The following is a 20466-nucleotide window of genomic DNA, read 5'->3' as shown; positions in this document are numbered from 1 at the left end:
CACGCAAACGCAACAAATGTCATACCTTCCCACGCTCCTACAGGTGTCCTGACGAAAACGGTACCTCGTGTGGGTGCAGCTACCTGGGCACCAAGGGGAAAGCCGAAAATGCTGCTAACACCAAGTCTTTTCTGACAGCAGAATTTGTGGAATGGAAAACGGGGAACCCCATGCATTCCCGAAAAGAGAACACCCGTGGGAATCCGCAGAGTTCTGACTTGCGCAAACCGCCCCAGAATTTATTACCAAGAACCCCTGGCGAAGTCCGAAATGTGGGGAAGAAAACACAATTTCCGCACATTACACTCGGCTCACCCACCGAAACGCGCTGCCAACAACACATGGCCTACCTTCCTGCGTTCTTACATGTGTGGGTGCAGCTACCTGGGCGCAAAAGGAAAAGGCTAACCCACTGGTAACTCCAAGCCTTTCGGCACAGCACATTTTGTTCATTTGGGCAACCTACAGATTTGGGCTAAGGGTGTTGAGCCTGACATGCGCTAATCGCCCCAGAATTTATTACCAAGAAACCCCGGCAAAGTCCAAATTTGGGGGAGAAAACACAATTGCTGCACATTTCACTCTGGTGACCCACCAAAACACACCGCCAACAACACATGGCCTAGCATTCCGCGTTCCCACAGGTGTACCGACAAACGGTACCTCACATATGTGGGTGCACCTACTTGGGCGCAAAAGGAGAAGCCGTAACCACGGGTAACCCCAAGTCTTTCAGCACAGCTTAATTTCAGGAATTCTGCACATGTGCACTCTACAGATTTGGGCCTAGGGTGCCCAAGCCACCAAGGAAAACTGGGAACCCCATGCATTTCCGAAAAGATGACGGGTAGGCCATGTGGTGTTGGCGAAGTGTTTCGGTGGGTTTTTCAAAACGCTTCTCTGGTGGTTCAGTGGCATTGCTCGCCACGGATCGACCACTCTGCGCCCCCGATCCACGGCAAGCAATGCTTACACATGGTATAGTTGGAAAGGGGAGCATTTCCCCTTTCCAACGACACCTCCCTCGATCTCTTGCTTGAAATACAGCCCGAGATCGAGGCAGAGGGAAAAGGGTGCTTACCTTCTCTCTTCACCGCGGCAGCTGAAAATGGCTGCTGCAGTGAAAATGCTTTTTCATGTTGGGCGTGTTACGCATGCCGATGTGAAACCTAAGGTAATCCAGCCCCCGGGCAGTGAGGAGGGACCTCCCCCTCACATAACCCGGGGGAGTTATGCAGGGATCACACAAAACGAAGTGCCTAAAAGGACGAGCTATCTCGTCCTTGGCAACCCAGAGGGAATTCCAGTCCTTGGCAATTAAGGGGTTGAGTGTTATTTGGATACCCGTCACTGTGAATCCGTTACAACCCTACAGCTCACATTGACCCCTCTTAATATAAGCCTGCCTGCTCAGTCACTCTACCAACTTGTGTAGTACAGGCCTATACCAACGGTTGGGTTACCTATTGCTAAGAGGTCAAGGCTTGTGTAGTCTCGCACATGGTTACTACATACAATCTTGCCTAACAGATAATTACTGTCCCGCAGGGGTTCTAACTTGGTTTTTAACTATTATTGCTGTTAACGTTTTTATCTAGACTTCATTTGAAGATTTAAGTGCTCCCGTGCTCTGAGAACCTGTCTAACCTTTCCTTTCTACCAACCTCAGAATCTACAAAGTGTACTAGTGATATATAAATGCCATTCTGATGTTTGTGAAATCTGCTTAGATCACATGCTGTGCAAAGGCCGACATCTAGTGAGTATTTTGTTTTTTGAAACTCAAAGGGATGTTGAATAGGGCGTTCCAGTAATACTATTCCTAGTGTGACGTCCCCTGTACCCATGATCCCTCACGCGTGTAGGACCCTCAGATTGTTTTTTCCGCCATACTTGTCGGACACATGTTGCAGAGTTCCTTCAGCGCTAAGCCGTTTTATAGTTCAATTAACGTTAGTACTTCTCCTTTCCCCCTTCCACCGAAGACAGACGCCGGTGAAGATTGGAGAAATGAACCGTCGGCGACTGCCATGACGGACTGCGGGCCTCGGAAGGCCTCTGGGCTCGGCCCTATCAGTAGGTAAAGTGGGGGGTGGTCATATAAGTTTCTATTCCCCTTTTATATTCTCCCCGCTGCCATATTGTACCTTATGGAGAGTACTCCATTCTAGTTCTGCTCTAAATGCAATAGGAAGTTTCCCCGGGTGGATACGCACCTTACGTGCAATCTGTCTCCCACGAGGCTACCCGTCGAGCCTGCAAGCTCTTCAAGCCGAAGACCCTTAAGGACTGCTCAATTAAGCGCTGGGCCCAGTATGCCAGGCAACTAGAGGCCATGAATGTAGAATGGACATTCAGAGAGGGCAAAGGGGTGACTTCGGACACATGCGTGCAGGCCCCCGGCCTTAAATTACTGGCCGGCGGCCATGTTGTGGGGACTACACCCAGCGGTAAAAGCATTACACACTCTTCCACCACTAAATACATCCTCCCGGCCATGACTCGACACGCGTGTCGAGTGATTGGCACCAGACGACACCACGAGAGCGGTCCAATGAGTCTTTGTCCTCTGGGCGTTCCCTTTCGCTTCATGGCAAGGCCCAATCGTCTTCGGTTGAGAAAGGCGTTGCCCGATCAACAGTCCCCTAAGCAGACCATCCACCTTATTGCGATTTTGCGATTTGCAAAAAAATCGCAAAATTTGCCATTTCCCGCAATTGCCGCTATAAATCATTAAATGAGCGCACAAAAGACACTTTAGCTTAGTGTGTCTTTTTTCGCGCTCATTTAATGATTTAGAGCGAACACAGCTGGCTGCTGATTGCAGCAGCTTGAGGGTTAACACCTTGGCTCTGCGTTGCAGGCCCAGGATTGGGGAGGGTCACGCAGGCCTGGGAGATGCACAGCATTTGGCTGTGACCCCAGGCACCTCCAAGGCTCATTGAGTGCCCGAGCTGACAGTTGGTGAAGCTAACCAGGTAAGCACTGGCCTGTCCACTCATCTGCCCCCAACTCAGAGCACCCAAAGAGGCCACTGGACTGTTTTCATACCCGGCGCTCGACAGGAAAGTAAATTACTTTCCTGTCGAGCGCCGGAAAAGAAAGCATAAACTTAATGCTTCCTGACGCTCGTCTACAATTGGTATCATGCAGCCCAGCCTCAAGCCTCAAGGCTTGGCTGCATGATACCAATTGAAGACTCTCGTAGCTGTATTAATTTCAAATTGCTTTACAATTGGTATCATGGGCTGCATACCACCAATTGTAAAGCAATTTGAAAACAAATACAGCTACGAGCGTTTGTATCATGCAGCCCAGCCTTGAATCAAGGCTGGGCTGCATGATGCCAATTGAAGACTCTCGTAGCTGTATTCGTTTCAAATTGCTTTACAATAATTGTAAAGCAATTTGAAACTAATACAGCTACGAGCGTCTGTATCATGCAGCCCAGCCTTGAATCAAGGCTGGGCTGTATGACACCAATTACGCACAAAATTGGGTGTTAAAATTTATGAAAGGCAAATGCCATTCGTCCTGTGCAATTTTGGTGTTTATGCAAAGCCAATTTAATGATATATGCATATTTCACCTTGATATGCTAATTTCTGATGACATCACATGCCATTGCATTTGTTAATGAGTTCCCTCCCCCACTTTAATTTGTAGGACTTGACCCCTGGTAGTGTTGCGATGTTTCATTTCTGTTTGTGGGTGTGTTTAGTCACCTATGTGTGGGTGGCATAACCAAGGAATTATGACCACCCAAGAGAGTTCATTGTTTGGCTAGGTATTATGGGCTTGCAGTTACTGCCACTGCATTGCTCCTGTGTCTTGGCCTCATGGATTCCTTCCATGGAGAAGTGTAGAGTTGTTCCCCCTCTCTCCTGGGGTCATAGGACAAGCGAAAAGCAAACCTATGGGCTTCAACCAGGGTTACACTTTTGAATTCAAGCTGTTTGAGGTAACAGGGAAGTCTAAGGTTTCGGAACCTACCCCAAAGACAACTCATTCCTCCCACTGCTGAGCATATGGGCATCACTCTAGAGCTAGGAATAGTTACTGGTTCCAAAGAGTGGAGCTCAGCAGACATTGACAGGGTCATAACAAGGTTAAAATTTATGGCTAACTTTTATGAAAAGGACCCCAACTACTTCTGTAGTTACTATAACACCCCTCCCACCTCTGCCCCTTCTGGGTCCACATGTGTCCTCTCAAACCTCTACTAAGAAACACCGCTCAGATGCCTCTTTCCTGAGCTTGGTCACAGACCCCTTCGTGGTGGAGCCTTACCACCCTGATTACTAGTGTGACGAGACAGAGCCTCAATATGTTGAGGACCAGGCAGGTGACCCTTATTATGGGGATGACGAAGACCAGGAGGAGGATGATGATTAAGCTGAAGCTTACAACATTGACTCTCTGGTTCCTAAAGACCCCCCGGTGCATGCCTCACCTGTAGACAACCAACCCCTCCTTGGTGAGGTGCTGGCTAAGGCTGCTGCCCACTTCAGTATTGACACACGGGGTGTTCAGGAAGACCAGGATTTCGCTGAGGAAATCCTAGGTGATGAGAAAGCTATTACTCAGGCTATCCCATTGCTAAAGTCCATCCAGCGCAGGATTGATCTCTTGCTGCAAAGCCCAAATCTCACTCGAGCAGTTAATCCGCGGGTTGAGAAATTGTTCGGTGCCACGCCCTCCGATCCCCTGTACATTAGGGGTCAATCAAAACCTGATTCCCTGTTCGTGACAAACACCAGGAAGAGGGCGGGCACCCCGCTTGTTTCCTCAGAAGCACCTCCTGATAAGGAGAGCAAATGTTTCTATGGCCTGGGAAGGAAAGTTGCCTACACTGCGGCCTATCAGACAAGAATTGCCAACAGTACCATCCTTTTGGCAAGCTACAATTGCCATCAGTGGGAGGAAGTGTCGGCCTTGGTTTCATCCGCACCTGACCCCTTAAAAAGCCAGTTGGCTCTGGTGGCAGCAGAAGGGAGATCTGTGTCAGGCTGCATGTTAAAGACTAACTTTGATGCAGTGGATAATGCTGGGAGGTTAATCGGCGAGGGCACTGTTATCAAGCGTCACGCTTGGCTTGGACAGCCCGGTTTCAGGCCGGTCGCTAAAAAAGGGTGCGCAAAGCTATGCGGTTGCTAGGCATGATGGCTTCTTGCATTTACCTGGATCCCAACGCGCGCCTGCCACCCATGCAGGAATGGTTGGTGAAACAGTGGTCTCAGGCAAGTGGGCAGTGGAACAATTTGGTGGTCATTTCGCCAACACTAGTGCAGTCTCTTCGCTGGTGGACAAGAGAGAATCTTACCAAGGGGAAACCCTTCTACGATCCAGCGATACAGGCCGTTGTCACAACAGATGCCTCCCTGGCAGGGTGAGCAGCTCACTACCTTCATCACACAGCTCAGGGTCTCTATTCGAACCCCTCCTATCCAACCAGTCAGTGCAGATCCTAACAGACAGCACAACTGCAATATTTTACTTAAACAGTGGGGGCACTCGTTCTCAAAATGTCCAAGCTTGTCCAGCAAATTTGGAAATGGGCACTCAAACGGAAGTATCTGTCATCTCAACATGTTCTTGAGGAACTCAGCTTGCTAGCAGACGCTCTGAGCAGAGAGCCCCTCCCAGAGGAACACAAGTGGCGACTACGCGAATAAGTCGTAGGAGGCCCCTTCTCTCAGTGGGGTTTCCCCACTATAGACCTATTCACCACAAGCGAAAACAGGAAATGCCCAAACTTCGTGTCCAGGTTCCCTCAGCCAGGCTCCAAGGGGAACGCCCTATGGATGAATTGGTCAGGGATGTTTGCCTACGTTTTTCCACGAACCCCTCTGATGAGGTAAGTGGTGAACCAGATCCACAGGGAACAGATGACGCTCATCCTAGTTGCTCCTATGTGGGCGAGACAACCATAGTATCCGCACCTGTCCAAACTGGCGGTGTGCGACCCATCAAACTCCCGTACCGGAACAACCTACTCTCCCAGCACGAGGTGCTAACGGTGCATCCTCAGCCCAACTCTAACTTGGCAGCATGGCTCCTTAAGTCATAGTTTGGCCACCTCAACCTTCCACAAAGATGCATGGACATCTTGAAAGATGCTAGAAAGCACAACACTAAACACTGTTACTTTCTCAAATGGAAGCGTTTTATCTGGTGCCAGTCAAGGAACATCAACCCCTTAGAATGTACTACAGCATACATTCTAACGTACATGCTCCATTTGTTAGACGCAGGGTTGGTATTTACCTCCCTAAGGGTCCATCTGACGGCATTGTCGACCTACACTGCATGGATGCTTGTGGTTTTATCTAACTTATCTGCTTGGATACTCTGTACTCGCGCTACTCCTCATGCTACCTCATGTCAGGAAAAAATACAATCTGAGGGTACCACACGTGTGGGATCATGGGTACAGGGGATGCCACACTAGGGATAGTATTACTGGCCCGCCCTATTCGACGTCCTTTTTCGAGTTTCGAAAAACAAACTGTAATACTCTGCAGCTTCCACTACATGTCGGCCTATGCACAGCATGTGAATCTAAGCAGATACAAGCATCAGAAATACGATTACGGTGAGTAATGTATCCCTTACTGTACTAGTTAGTGAAGTCACCTCAGCGTGTAGGTTGTGTGTAAGAAGCATCTCTGGAGAGTATCTACTAGCTTTGTGTTCATTCTAGAAAAGTAATTTAAAGTACAATTGATTGTTACACATATTGCCCTTTTTAAAGAATGCTTATTTAAAAACTACTGTTAAATAAATTAATTATTTATAACAAAACCTTGAGTGTAAGTGTTACTTGGTTACTTATATTTGTGGATTTCATTGCTACAGCTCACATTTACCCCTCTTGAGATATGCCTGGCTGCTCATTCACACTACCAACTTGTATAGTAACAGCCTATATGAAAAGTTGAGTTTCCTAATACCAAGAGGATAAGTGTTGTGTAGTCTCCCACAGGGTTACTAAATCAATTATTGCCTAACACTCGCATCTTCCTCATAAAATAAGCCTGGCTGCTCTGCCATTCTACCAATCCTCAGGGTGGTACAGACGGTTCTGCGTTATTTTGCCGCGGGATTTTTCGTCACAGGACTTCATCGCCGTTTTTTTATTGAAAAAAACTCATGTTTTTTGTTTTTTGGGGGGGGGGGGGTTGCCCCCAAACCCCCTTTTTTTTAATTATTCCCTTTCACCCACAAATATTTAATTTTTAACACCCCTCCAAAAAAAAGTTTTTTTTTTAATGAAAAAACGGCGACAAAGTCCCGCAACGAAAAATCCTGTGGCAAAAGAACTTATTACTACTTGTACTGAGAATTGGGGACCTGTATACCAAGGGATAGGTTTATAAGCTGGGCTATTCAAATCATTTGACAAGTGTCAGAACTGGTTATTTGTACTTTGCTGTATAAAAAAAGTGGTAATTAAGATGTCCTAAATAGACTATATGATGCCATATTGCTCTTCAGTCATTCATGTAAAGCTGTATGGATGATCAAAGTTGGGTCATGAATGTTTTTGGAAAAAGTTATTTTGTGTAACAGTGAATCTAGAGTGTATTTCTTTGAGGAAGGTTGGATTTGTTTTTTATAGCTGATTTGAATTTTTTAAATTAAGAGGAAGAAACTGAATTGAAAAAATGTGAATGGTCTTTGATACTAAGGTTCGGAATTAAAGTTTTCACCGGAAAATTGATTTAAGTCTAGGGAACTGATTGCACATGGTGTCTTACAAGACTTGCTTACCCTCAATTGTTTTACAGGGTCTCTATTGCATTTCTGTGAACTGTATGGACAATGCAGAAGCCCAGTTTACGACCGCACTAAGGGTAAGATCTCTTTGGGGGCTTCTACTGCATGGTGAACTGTTCAAACAAATTATGAGGTGACTGAACAAGGACGTTGATCCTTTCCATTACTAATTTAGCTTGTTTGGAATGCATTGCCTGTCCTTACTGCTCTGCCTGCTCCTTTTAGGTGCCATGTTTAAATCTAAAAATGCAACTGATGCCACCTTCCTAAATGTCATTACTTATTTAATGCACAGTGATTGATTTGGTGCCTGGAGTTTAAAGTAAAGGGATGGGAGGGTCCCATTCTTTTCTTTTATTGACCATTCTTGTGCTTGAATCTATGCATATTCTTAGAATGGTATATGGGAAACTTGCATAGATTTGTTGTAAATTAATTTCAGAATATTCCGTGCAAGGCAGTGGCCATCCTACAGTATGTAATTGGTCCTCTGCACGTCATAGCTCAATGTTTTTTCATTTGAATACATGAAGTGAGAGTTGGACAGTTCATCGTTTGAGGGAGGTTATTGTTTTCTTCTTTTTAACAGCTTACAACGCATCAAGAATTGTGGGCATTCATTGTAACAAACCTTGCCAGTGTCTACATCAGGGAAGGCAACCGACACCAAGAGGTGAGGAGGATATGCCCATTCTAAATGTATCATGTGCCTGTACTGCTATTTGGTGTTTGCAGGAGTATTAAAGTAGGGAATCTCACTGCATCAGGCATTCAGGGTAAACCCAGAGATTGGAAATGTAACGTATATGAAGAGTTGTTCATGCAAATTCCTTGGTATTGGGCGTTTCCTACAACTGTAGGCAAGCAAGCTGTAGACACCTGTATTTCAAACCATATCCACTCTGGTTACCTCTGTTGTGGGCTTTGGAACGCAAACCTACAGTGTTCAGTAGGGGTGCACGCAAAGTTTCTACTGGCCCACATCGTTGATGTGGCAGAGCAATTAGGCTTTGCTTATAGTAGAGCAATGTTCATAATTTCCAGATGGACAACACAAGTTGTTAGCCAGTTTTACTAAAGTCTACCTGTGGTAGGACAAGAGAAGACTCACTCGTAGATGTACAGGGTTCCAATTCTTAGATTCGTCCTGAACTAACCAAAAGGTTTGGTAGCAATGGCTGAGCAGCCAGGCTTAGACTAGGAAGGAAGAGGGCTGTAGGAAGACACACAACTCACTGACATTAGAAGTTATATAAAAATAACCTTTATTTTGGATACACTAAGGTTATGGCTGTAAAGCAGCGTAAGAACTATTCACAGTAGAATCAAAGTAAAATAACAGATTGTGCCCTTTAAAACGGAATTGAATAAAAGGAAGCTCACTTTAAATCAAAGTAGGGTAAAATTACTATGAAAAATCTTAACAGGTAAGCAAGCTTATAGATTACTCTCAACTTAAAATATCTCCTGTTTATCCAGGCTTCAGAAGTCCAACCCTATGCTAGGTGAGTTTCAGTGTCAAAGGAGGCACTGGGGGTCCAATGACCAAGGGCTGAGGAGGAAGGAAGCAGGTGACTAGTAGCTAGATTGAAGTGTATGAAGTCTTCTTGTTTGCGCACAAGTACAATAGTTTATAGCAAGATGGGCCCAATGGGTGGTTCACCCCAAAGGGACCTAGGGTGCCCTTAAGGGGGTGCAAGTAACCGCTTAGCTGCAGCCCTCCAGGATCACTAGAACACACAGCAAGACAAGTACGAAGGTTTTAGACAGTACCTTTTCAGTGAAGAATTTGCAGCAGCAGGCTGGGCCACCATGCAAGGCGACAGTTGTCCCTGGTTCATGTTTCTTTTCCTGGGAGGATGAAGGTGCTTTGGAGGGAGCAGACCGATGCACTTTAAAACCTTTTTTTAATGGTATTTAGTTTGAACATAAACAGCAAACCTTTACAGTATTCTCTCTCATAAAATCAGTTTTTACATAAAAACCATAACAAACATAAAAGACTAAGAATACCGATTGCACTATAGTTTGGTTCAACAAGGTACCACATAAAAATTAATAATCATTAAATTGTCACTTGCCTTATACTGACCTATGAAAGATATTTCTGATTTAGCTGCATCATACAAAAATCGGAGCCAACATGTTGTCTGTGTTCATCCCCCTAATTCGTACAAGTCCTGAAAATACTACCAAGCATTATAGTAAGGACATATGATACCAATTCATGATAAACATACATAGATTGTGTGGAGGCCTATTACATTCTGTAATTTTACACACTTCAGGGAATTGCATCCTTCCCAAAAAATGCTCCACCAACAAAAGGAAAGGTTTTATTTTTTGTAGTAAAGCTTTCAAGCGTGTGCAGTGGATTGAGCTTAAATCTCTCATAAATTGAGCGAATCTTGTCACATGGACATTTGATTAGAGGTTTGCAAATCTCTCCTCCTCGAAGACCATGCATACTCACTGTATGATTTATAAGCATGATTAGCGTCAATGTTTGTGTTCCAGTCCATCTCAAAGTTTACGTTTGAACTTCAGAAGGCCCAACACGAGATCTATAGACACGTTTATAAGAGTGCGATTCCTTCGGGCAACACATTTCACCATAGAAGGGAGATTCCCATCTAACATGAGTGCATGTAGACCTTGGAAGAGAGAATTGCGAGGAGGTGTCAAAATGTTCATATAGTCAGTTTGCGGCACTCCATCTAGCAGCTAAAGGTAAACCTATTTTGTGTCAGATAATGGAATTTGCAACAGATGGCGCCAATCCTAGGGTGCCTTTCCACAATTGTCCCTGCACAGTATTTCAGAGATAGTCTATATCCAATAAACAGGTGTCCAAACCCAAAAAGTAAAATTAGGTTCTGCTTTCAGAAGATAGAAATTAATAAGCGGAACCAATGAAAACTTGCAATACTTCCGAAAGATTATTTTTTATCAGATACCAAAGGGCAGACTTTAGATTTTAGGAAGTTGGCTCATGATTTAATGAATTAGCATCTGATAAACAATATCCCAAATACCGTAGGGCAGAGGTGCGCTCAAGTCGGCAATGTGCCAATGATGAGATTTAATCTGCTTTTTGTTGCAAAATGACAATTTTTGATTTGTCAGTTAGCTTTTAAGTTGTGTTGCATATACCTGAAACCAAATGCAATTTGCGTTTTGGAGTCCATAGGGAGTCCTGTCCAACAGGATTAGATCTACAAAACAAATCTAGTGGAGTCTCATCCCTCAGAATCTGACTGAGTATGTGGATTTGTCCAACCATAAAGTATCCATGTCACAGAGGTAAAAATTGAATAATGTGGCGGCCAAATTACAACCCTGTTTTACACCAGTCATGGTGACAATCGGGCGTGTTGGCGCCGCTTCGAGTGACTCTGACCTGAAAGGTGGTGTTTGCATGAAGGAGTGCAATTAATTGGACTAACCTGGGCGGAAACCCCATAGCAAGTAGCTTCAACCATAGCAGTTCTCTAATGTCCCTATCGAAGGCACTTGAAAGATCTAATGCCGCTATATGGTCCAAGTATTGTTGAGTTGAAATTTCGCCAGAACATGGGCTATGATGGTAGCGTTGAGAGACTTGCCCATGTCCTTTGGAAAGCAAGTTTGGTACTGGGAATAGATGCCTTTTTCGACAATTAAAGATTTGAGCTTTTTTAGTAATAAAATGGCGAATACTTTTGCAGCTGCTTCCATTAGCGCAATTGGGCGATAATTGGCTGGATCCTGCGAGTCATCTTTTTTAAATATAGAAATGATCATCGCATTGCGCCAGGAAGGAGAAATGGAGTTACAGCGTAAGATGTTATCGAATTTAGTAAACAAAATGGCAGCCCAAAAAGGAGGATCGGATTTCATTATACATGACGGAATACCATCAGGACCTGCAGCTTTAGAAGGTTTTAAATTTCGAATGGCACTAGAGACGTCCTCATTGGTGAGGAAAATAGACTCTCTACATTGCACCTGAAAAATCCTAGAAACAAGATTAGAAAAGGCCAGGGGTCATTTATACTTGTCCGCAATATGGACCTGCCAAGTATGGGTGGAAATGGATGCAGCCTGTTCATATTGCTTATCGTGCTGTTTGCCATTCGGTAACGACCAGATGTTACGAGGGTAGTTTTTAACAATCAACAACGGCATACCTTGATTAATGGCTAAATGCAAGTGGTGGTTAATCGTTTTAATGTGATTACAATATTTTCGAAGAATCTTGTATTTCCCTACAGTAAAGCTTGCAGCATCCATATTCATGTGTTTAAGAGACCTGATGGCACGATATTTATCGTTTTTTAAAATGGCTATAGCAGGGTTTGGGAAAGCTGAATGCATTGTTTGCTCAGATTGCTCACATATCGAGAGTGCTCATTGTATAATGTGATTATTCCATTCCTTCCTTATGGGCTTGTTGAGTACCAGTGCATTGCCATTATAAACTCTCCAAACATCGCTCTTAAACAGATAGGTCGGATCCCTGCATAACCTGGGAGTCCATCTCACAGATGTTCAAGGACGATCAACCTGAACAAATCCTAGAGATGGATCTACCTTCAGGGGAGCCACCTTCGCAAAAAGATTTAATAGAATAGGAACATGATCACTGTATTGGGAGTGTAAAATACCAGCGGATTCCACCTCTGGCAATAGGGCAGTCGAAACAAAAAAACTCAATAAGATGAACCACCCCTTGACCCAAGTGCCAGGATAGACATCGAGATTAAATTTAACCACATGCAGAATCCATTGTAGGAGTTTTCTCACCCAATAAAGTCCCCTTCTCACCAGCAAAGGTTGAAGTTTAACATTTGACATGTTGCTCTGAGTTGGAATTGAAAGGGGCCCCTAGGGGTCCCTCGTGCTATGGAAACAAGGCAACCATACACGAAAAGATGCGCCAGACACGAGGTTCAAATTCCCAATGCTAGGGTTTATTGCAAGCAAAAAATAGTATCAATTGGCCAATTCTGATCTCACGCCCCGCGACATGAGTTTCCTAGACCTCGAGGGACGCAAGAGAGCGAATTACGTACATCAGTTACATATATACAAAATGCATATCATACAGTCAGCAATGTCATGTTTAACACCCCTCTTTATTAAGTTCCTTTGAACTCGGGATGACGATGGGCATATCCGACGATTATGAACCTTTCGATGTCTATTCTAGAACGATGTGCAATTAGAAAGTGCGGAGGCATCTTTTAGTTGTTGTACAGAACACAGTGGTTCTGTTCTTGGAAGCAAGCTACACACGGGGGAAGAGCCACATTCCAAGCTTTGCTATCTATGAGGTACTATTCGTGTCCCGGGAGCCGACACGTTCTAAAGGGTTTTGCGAAGGGGGGCCGTAGGAAGAGCATAATTCAAGCCTTTAACTGTATTATTCTAACATATTCTACCATCGTACAAGAATGGCAGGCAGCTGTGAAGTGATTAAATGCCCTGCAGCTCTCTCCCAAGGCTACTGAGAGGGAGCGTGGGCATTCCACTCTGGGCTACTCATGAGGAGTTTCAACAAACTCTTCAGTCCCGCGACTTTGTCCTTTCATTTTCAGACAACAATGTTAACAGTTGAGCAGAGTAAGCAGAATCCGCAAGAATTGCAAGCTGCAAAGCAGTTTTCAGACAGAAAGCAATGAGCAATGGTTAACGAGCAAAATGGCGATTCTTGCTACATTTAAAATGGCCGCTCATTGGTCAAGCATAGCAGTTTATATTTCTATAATTCGGTGCATAAGACGGTTGGCCCACGGCCATCAAGTTACGTCTATCATTCAAATGAAGGGTATTCATTTTTCCAGATTGACAGAATAGCAGAAGTGCAGACCAAATTGGAATCACCTCCCATAATCATGCGGTAGTCCGGATTCTCTAAATATGCAGCTTCAATACAGGATCCAAGATGTCAAGGTACTCGTCCATTGACTTAGCTACAGGTTTGAATTAAATACATATAAGTAAGAGTATCCTGCAAATTAGAAATAACATCTTCAATTACTGAGATCTCATTGGAAGACTAGATCAAACGAGAGGTGTAATTGCTGGAGTTATTGAGTAGAATAGCTAAACCACCAATTGGGAGATCTAGGTTACTGTGTATAGCAGATGCACAAAAAGTCGTAAACCAATCAATAATGAGATGCTGAGTGCTCATAAATTCTTAAAAAAAGAATCGTAGGGTACGCCTCGTCATTTTACGAGGCGAGTCCGCTCTGAGATTTTTTTAGCCCACAACAGTTCCAAGATGCGATCTTAAGCTCCCATTGGCTAGGACTGTTTAGCCGATCTGGACATTTCAATAATGGATGACAGTAGGGACGCTAGCCATGTAATGTTTGATGCTGCACCAACTAAAGAGATAATCTGCGAAATCAAATCGCCACTCTGGGAAGAAAAGTTGCCATTCATGGTGCCATTTTGCAATGTGGGCTCCATAACTTCCAAAGGTTCCTGCAAAAAGATGGTTGCCTTTTCAATAGTGCGAAATAGACACAGCTGTAGGCCATGCATTGCAAAATCCCCTCTATGATCCCATAACAATTTTAGAATAATCACTGATTGGCGTGCACTAATGATTCGGAAGTTATTTTGGTTTGCAAGCCTGATCCACTCAATATCGTCTGTGATCAGAATCCGTAATTGTGGATTCCCTTTAAAAATATTGAAAATGTAAGATCTATTTAAGCGTTGAGGCCACACCAGAATGAACATTGAATCCCTGTCGAATTCAATCTCTTCATACTCAGATTTCTGATTAGAGGCTGTCTGCATGCTTGTAGGCCATACTCCCACATCATCCGTACCAGACTTACTCATATTTGGATGGAAATGCTCAAGGAGGCAATTTCCCTCCCTGTCAATAGTAACAATCCCTTTCGAGACCACAGCTTCAGTTATTACCTGTGGAGATTCTGTAAAATGCATTGGGGCTTCAGTTTGGATGGATGGCATAAGCATCAACTGGGCTTTTGGTGTGGGCGGGGGACACGATTTTGCTTAACTATTACTGGAATGGGTTCCTTTGTGACACCAACAGTGGGCACCTCAATCTCATCTCCATGCACAGTGACCACCTGTGGATTATTGGCCACCAAAGGATAATATTTAAACAGTGGTCATTGAGAACTGAGCACATGCACCACACCAGGATTGGTTGTTGCTTTGCACGCGGATTTTTTGGAAGAAGGGAAGAGAGCTTTTTTTGGTTAATACAGGGTCGAGATTAAGCACCATCTTCGATTCTTCATTGAGTTGATTCAAATCGATTTGAGCATCACATGCGGACAAATTGGATGCAAGGGGAATACTCTATTTCTGTTACATATTTTTTTATAAGTGATTGTTTTTTTTTTCTCGTGGGTATCATGGGGTACAAGGTTTTTAAAAAAAAAAAAAAAAAATTGATCCGTTTTAAAGCTCTTGCCCGAGCTCGTCTCATTGTACGTGAAAACATGAACTGTTTAATCAGAGGAGGCTTGATCAGGAAGAGTGTTCTTTGATTCACCAACCTGCACCTCTATAGTGGCAATGTCTACAATTATATCAGTAGCGGTATTGTCTTGACCCACATCATTTTGCTCTATAAAAGCTATTAGCGGGGAAGGACTATTTGGAGAGAAGTCTTGAATGACCACATGCTGCGTGGAAGCACCCACTGTGTTTGAAGTTAAGAAATCGCTATCTACCGCCCTCAGATGTTGTGTAACTAAATAGGGAAAAAACATCATCCAATTTAAGAGAATTAAGTTGGATGGCTTTCAATAGTTAAGAGTCAGACTCCATGCCTACAGGACAAGTTTTGCTGGCCCCAACAGCAACAGCCTTCGCAGAAGAACGCGAAGCAGGATCCTCTTCTAACACCACCTCAGATGTTTGTGTTAATTTGTTGAAACCTGTTAGGCAAAGTTTGCATGCAGTACCGTTTGAGACCCCTACACACAACTATGACTACAGTTGTAAGCAAAACCAACCTTTGGTATAAGTCTGTACTACACATTTTTGTGGTAGCGTTGCTGAGCAGCCAGGCTTATCTAAAGAGGGGAATGTGAGCTGTAATGATGTCACAGAAGTCTATAATTACAAGAAACCTGGAGTGTAAGAGTAGTTTATTTCACAGTCCGTTATAAAACTTTCACTAGAAGGAGGCAATCAATGTCACACACAAATATACTTTGGTACTTCACACTACCAGTTTCTGAGGCATTTAAACTACTTTGGAGGAGCAAAAAGGCATAGGTTAATAAAGAATAGTACAGTTACTCTTAGACAGTGAGGAGTCAATTCCATGCAATAGGTTAGGCCAGTGTCAATGGGCTACTGTCTTGTATATGGTCGGCAGTTCTGATAGTTAAACAGAAAGTCTTTGCCATGGTTCTCAGAAGTAGTTTGTAAAAGATTGATTCATATGTTGGGTCACAAGCTGATAAGGCCTGCAAGTGGCAAATGTTTCAAGCACTTTTGCAGTGAGAGGTAAGTTCTCTCGGTCGGGTTTTCACAGTACCTTTCAATGTTGAGAAAGATGCAGCTGGAGACTGTTCCTGGCAGGTCCTGCAGATCTCGCTGTTCCTGAGGCTCTGTTGTTGGGACAAGAGGGAGGACGTTGGGGGACTCTCCTGCACTGGGACTGTTCAAAAAGCTAGCAAAGGAAAATCTTCACTTCCAGTAGCTGTAGACAAGCACACAAACTGGTGTCCCTCTCCCTAGTTATTCGTTTTCCTGCAGCACTCTGAGGAAAATACAAACAGGTCAGAGAATGGTATCCAGGTGGCTTACGGGTCGAGTTGATAAAGATGAACTTGGCGATTTGGACTTGCAGCAGGGCTTCACCGGGCAAACCAACGGTCCAGGAGTTGCAGCAGCCGCCCTCTTCCAGCTCGTCTCTGGTTCTTTCGTTCCAGTGGTCAACTCTGCCTTCCAGTCCACGAGACTCGCCTTTTAAACAGGTTTCTCCCATTCATTCCAGCCTAGCTGCCACTCACCCAGCAGGGTGGCTGTCCTTGCCAGACAGTCAGCCAGCCAATCATGCCAGAGTGCATTTGGGTCTCATCGGAGACTAAGCACAGGAAGTTTCGGGCACCTCCCTCACTTCCTGCCCACCCCAGACACTCGGCGCCAGAGACGATCCTCAGTCCTGAAGCCTGCCAGAGGCGTAGGAATAAAGGGATCAAACCTCGTTTGGCGCACAGAGTGGCAGCTAAGCTGGAATGAATGGGAGAAACCTGTTTAAAAGGCGAGTCTCGTGGACTGGAAGGCAGTCGACTACTGGAACGAAAGAACCGAACACAAGCTGGAAGAGGACTGATGCAACCACTAGAACGTTGGTTTGCCCGTTGAAGCTCTGCTGCAGGTCCGAATTGCCAAGTTCATCTCGACAGAGAAGCCCCTTCAATGACGTCTTCTTCCTTTGAGTTGGTGGGACCAATCAACTCAGAAGATACCTGGATACCGTTCTCAAGGCTGGTTAGGTTTAACCAGGGAGAGGGACACCAGTTTGTGTTCTTGAATCCAGCGCTACTTGAACTGAAGTGACTCCATTTTGTTTGCTTTCTTCAACGATCCCGTGCAGTGCAGGAGTCCCCTGACATCCTCCCTCTTGTCCCCACGACTGAGGCTCAGGATCAGCGAAATCTGCAGGAACTGGCAGGAACCACGACTTCAGCAACATTAGTTTTCTTCATACAAAGGTACTGTGTCAACCCGATTGAGAGAATGCCACACATTCTTTTTCGCCTAAACTACTACTGAGAACTTTGGCAAAGACTTTACTCTTTGATACCAGAACTGCTCTTTCCTATCCAGAACACTAGCCCATTGACTTTGGCCTGGCCTATTGACTTGAATTGAACTATTCTGGTGAACTGAAACTATTTACACTGCCTAGAAAGTATATATACTCTATTCTACTTACTTTTGTCCTTTTTACTCACTGATAAGTGACTGAACTGCCATTTGGCTCCTTTTTCAGGGGCGTTCAAACTGTCCCAAAAACCTTGGTATTGAAGTGTATTGGTATATAATAAGTTTTCGACTAGTGAAATGTTTTTATAAAATATTGTGTAATAAATTATTGTTTTACCAAAAATCCTTGAGTAGAAGTGTCTACTTGAACCTCTGTGATTGAAAGTCCTCTGTGTAACTACTTGTACTGTTCACATTCACTCTTGAAATAAGCCTGGCTGCTCAGCTCACTACCAACAAACTGTGTGGTACGGACTTGTACCAAATGTTGTTCTTGCTTACACCTGCAGTCCTAATTGTGTGTGGTGGTCCCAGAGGGTACTGCATGAAATTCTGCCTAACACTGGTGTACAGCAGTGAGGATAAAGTATAGTTATTACAATGAGTACTATCACTTTTGTTCAAATAACCTTCACAAGGCTAAGCATCACTAGAAAAGCCATTGTCTTATGCCAAATATCGGTAACTTCAAACAGAAAGCCATGATCATTCCAACAGTAGATCAATTGAAAGATGTGTCAAGTCAGGTCTCTCTCTGTTAAAGGCAAGAAAAACGAATTGATTGAGAAATTGTTGAAGCATCAAAGACTGGGAGGTAGAGCCATAACCCCTATCCCCCCAGCAAATGTGGATAATGTTGATGTTCGAGTCCGGCTCAGATGTTATTGATGATTTTTAGAAGAGTCGGAGGAGTCTCAGGAAGAGAGGCCCTCTTTACCTCAACCAGCTCTAGGCCCTCAACATATAGCCACAGGGACCCTACCAGGTCCAGTACTGAGTCAAGAATGTGTCTCTCTTGAAAAGATGAGACTTGAAATAGAATTTAAAAGGCTCCAAATGCAAACTGAAAGCAAACATCAAAAACTTGGGCTCAGAGAAATGGAATCGAATCATGCACTTGAAATGAAGAAATTGTCTCTAGAAAATGGTTCTCTCCCAGAGTCTTCTAGGTCTTCCAGTCCTAAGAGGCCTTGCATGCCTAAAGAAGCTGTATGTATGAGATGAGACTTGATATTTTAGATAGGTTGGCTGCTTTTGAATATAGGTATGTGATTCAGGGTTTCACAGAGAATGTTGGTTTCTTGGCTTTTGTCTAGGCTCCCCCAGGTTGCAACTGATGCTGTAATAGAGGTGGGGGAACTTGAAAGATTGGAGTATGAGGTTTAGGACCCTCAAAAAGCATGATGGTGCCTCTTGGGCTTGGGTGTGTGAATTTTTGAAAAACTTAGATGGTTGGGTAAAGGGTAGAGATAAAACTTTTGAAGGAATGAGAAATCTATTTTTTTTTTTTAAACTTTATTTTTGGTTTTTACAACTTCGGACACATACATTTGCACCAACCGGGTGCAATCATAACAAGTACAACGTGCCATCTGTTTTGCTCATAACTCCCCCCCCATCCCCTCCCCTCCCCTCCCCACCACACACACTCATCGAATCGGTTCTTAGTTCATTGCTGGTTCCCCTTATCTTGGTCAGTTATTTGCGACCTCCTTGGTTGGGTTTCACCTTCCACTACTGAACATGGTACTTGAGTTTGGGGGTCTGGTGACACGACGGTGCTTAACAAATATGATGCGTAGGGGCCCCAAATGTCGGGGGGGGCGCGCATGTAGCGGTAATGTCCGTATGAATTCGGTGTCCATGTCCTGACAATATAGATGTCTTTTTTCCATGCTGAGACAGTGGGGGCAGGGCCACGGCCCCATGCCATTGCGACCCTCCTGCGTGCCAGTACCAGCAGAAGGGCTGCTAGTTTCCTCACTGCAGGTTTTAGGTTTTTGGTCAAACCAAGAAGTGCCACCAGTGGGGCAGGGGGTAACTCCTCACCCACCACCTCTGCTGTGGTTTGTAGGACAGAAGCCCAGAAGCGATGTACCCCGGGGCAATCCCACGCTAAGTGCATGAAATCAGCGACAGCGGCGCCACACCTCGAGCATTGTGGTGACAGTTCTGGGTGGTGTCTGACTTTTTGCTGGAATGTGGTAGGTCTGGTGTAAGAAATTGAAGTGAATTTGTTTATAGCATGTATTTAATGCGACCTTCTGGGTCTGACGGAGAATGTATGACCAATCCGCCTCGGGGATTGTTGCCTGAATAGCGGTTTCTCACCTTGCCTTTGTTCGGGGGTCAGCGATGGCTCTGTCCGTTAGAAGAGATTTGTATACCTTTCGCCTGAATTACGTTATGGAGTAGGTCCCACGTTGCTGGTTGTTTAGGGAATGATGGGAACATACCTTGCAATGTGTATCATAGTCTAAAGTATAGAAACGTGTCCAATGAGGTGGTACCTCCCCTCTCTTTGGCCATTTGCGGAGTCAGGAACACACCCTCGGGGGAAAGAGGTCACAGAGAGATTGGATGTTTAGTTTGACAAGCCAATTGAGAAATAGTTTCTCTGCTGTTAGGGGGATCCCCGGGATAAATTTGGCTGGCAGCAGGGGGAGAACCTTATGTTTACATCATACTTCTGTGCAATCTTTTTCCAGATTGCATATGTGGATAATACCGTGTTCAGCGTGTTGTGTGGTACTGAGATGTGGCTGATAATGACGGCTCGCAGCAGGTTAGGAGATGCGAGGGCACGTTCCACCTGGACATGCGGACGTATGAAGTGTATAGTGTACCAGTGACTTAGAAATTGTGCTTGAGCTGCCCAGTAATATTTCTCCATATCTGGAAGTGCGAGGCCGCCACTTGATGTGG

The 20466-nt window shown here is 44.5% G+C and overlaps 1 protein-coding gene across 1 annotated transcript in view; it reads left to right on the top strand.

Moving 5' to 3' along the window:
* Positions 1-20466, top strand: part of MAU2 (MAU2 sister chromatid cohesion factor) — an 893447-nt gene that overhangs the window by 488130 nt on the left and 384851 nt on the right. The window contains exons 12-13 of the mRNA XM_069649112.1: positions 7791-7856; positions 8369-8452. Of these exons, the coding sequence (XP_069505213.1) occupies positions 7791-7856; positions 8369-8452 (150 nt within the window). The remainder of the gene's footprint in view (positions 1-7790; positions 7857-8368; positions 8453-20466) is intronic.

This window comes from Ambystoma mexicanum, chromosome 1p, assembly GCF_040938575.1.
Source record: "Ambystoma mexicanum isolate Mex_15411 chromosome 1p, UKY_AmexF1_1, whole genome shotgun sequence".
In the NCBI taxonomy this organism is placed as follows: Eukaryota; Metazoa; Chordata; class Amphibia; order Caudata; family Ambystomatidae; genus Ambystoma; species Ambystoma mexicanum.
The sequence above is the reverse complement of the archived record's forward strand: the minus strand, read 5'-3'. Positions and strand labels throughout refer to the sequence as shown.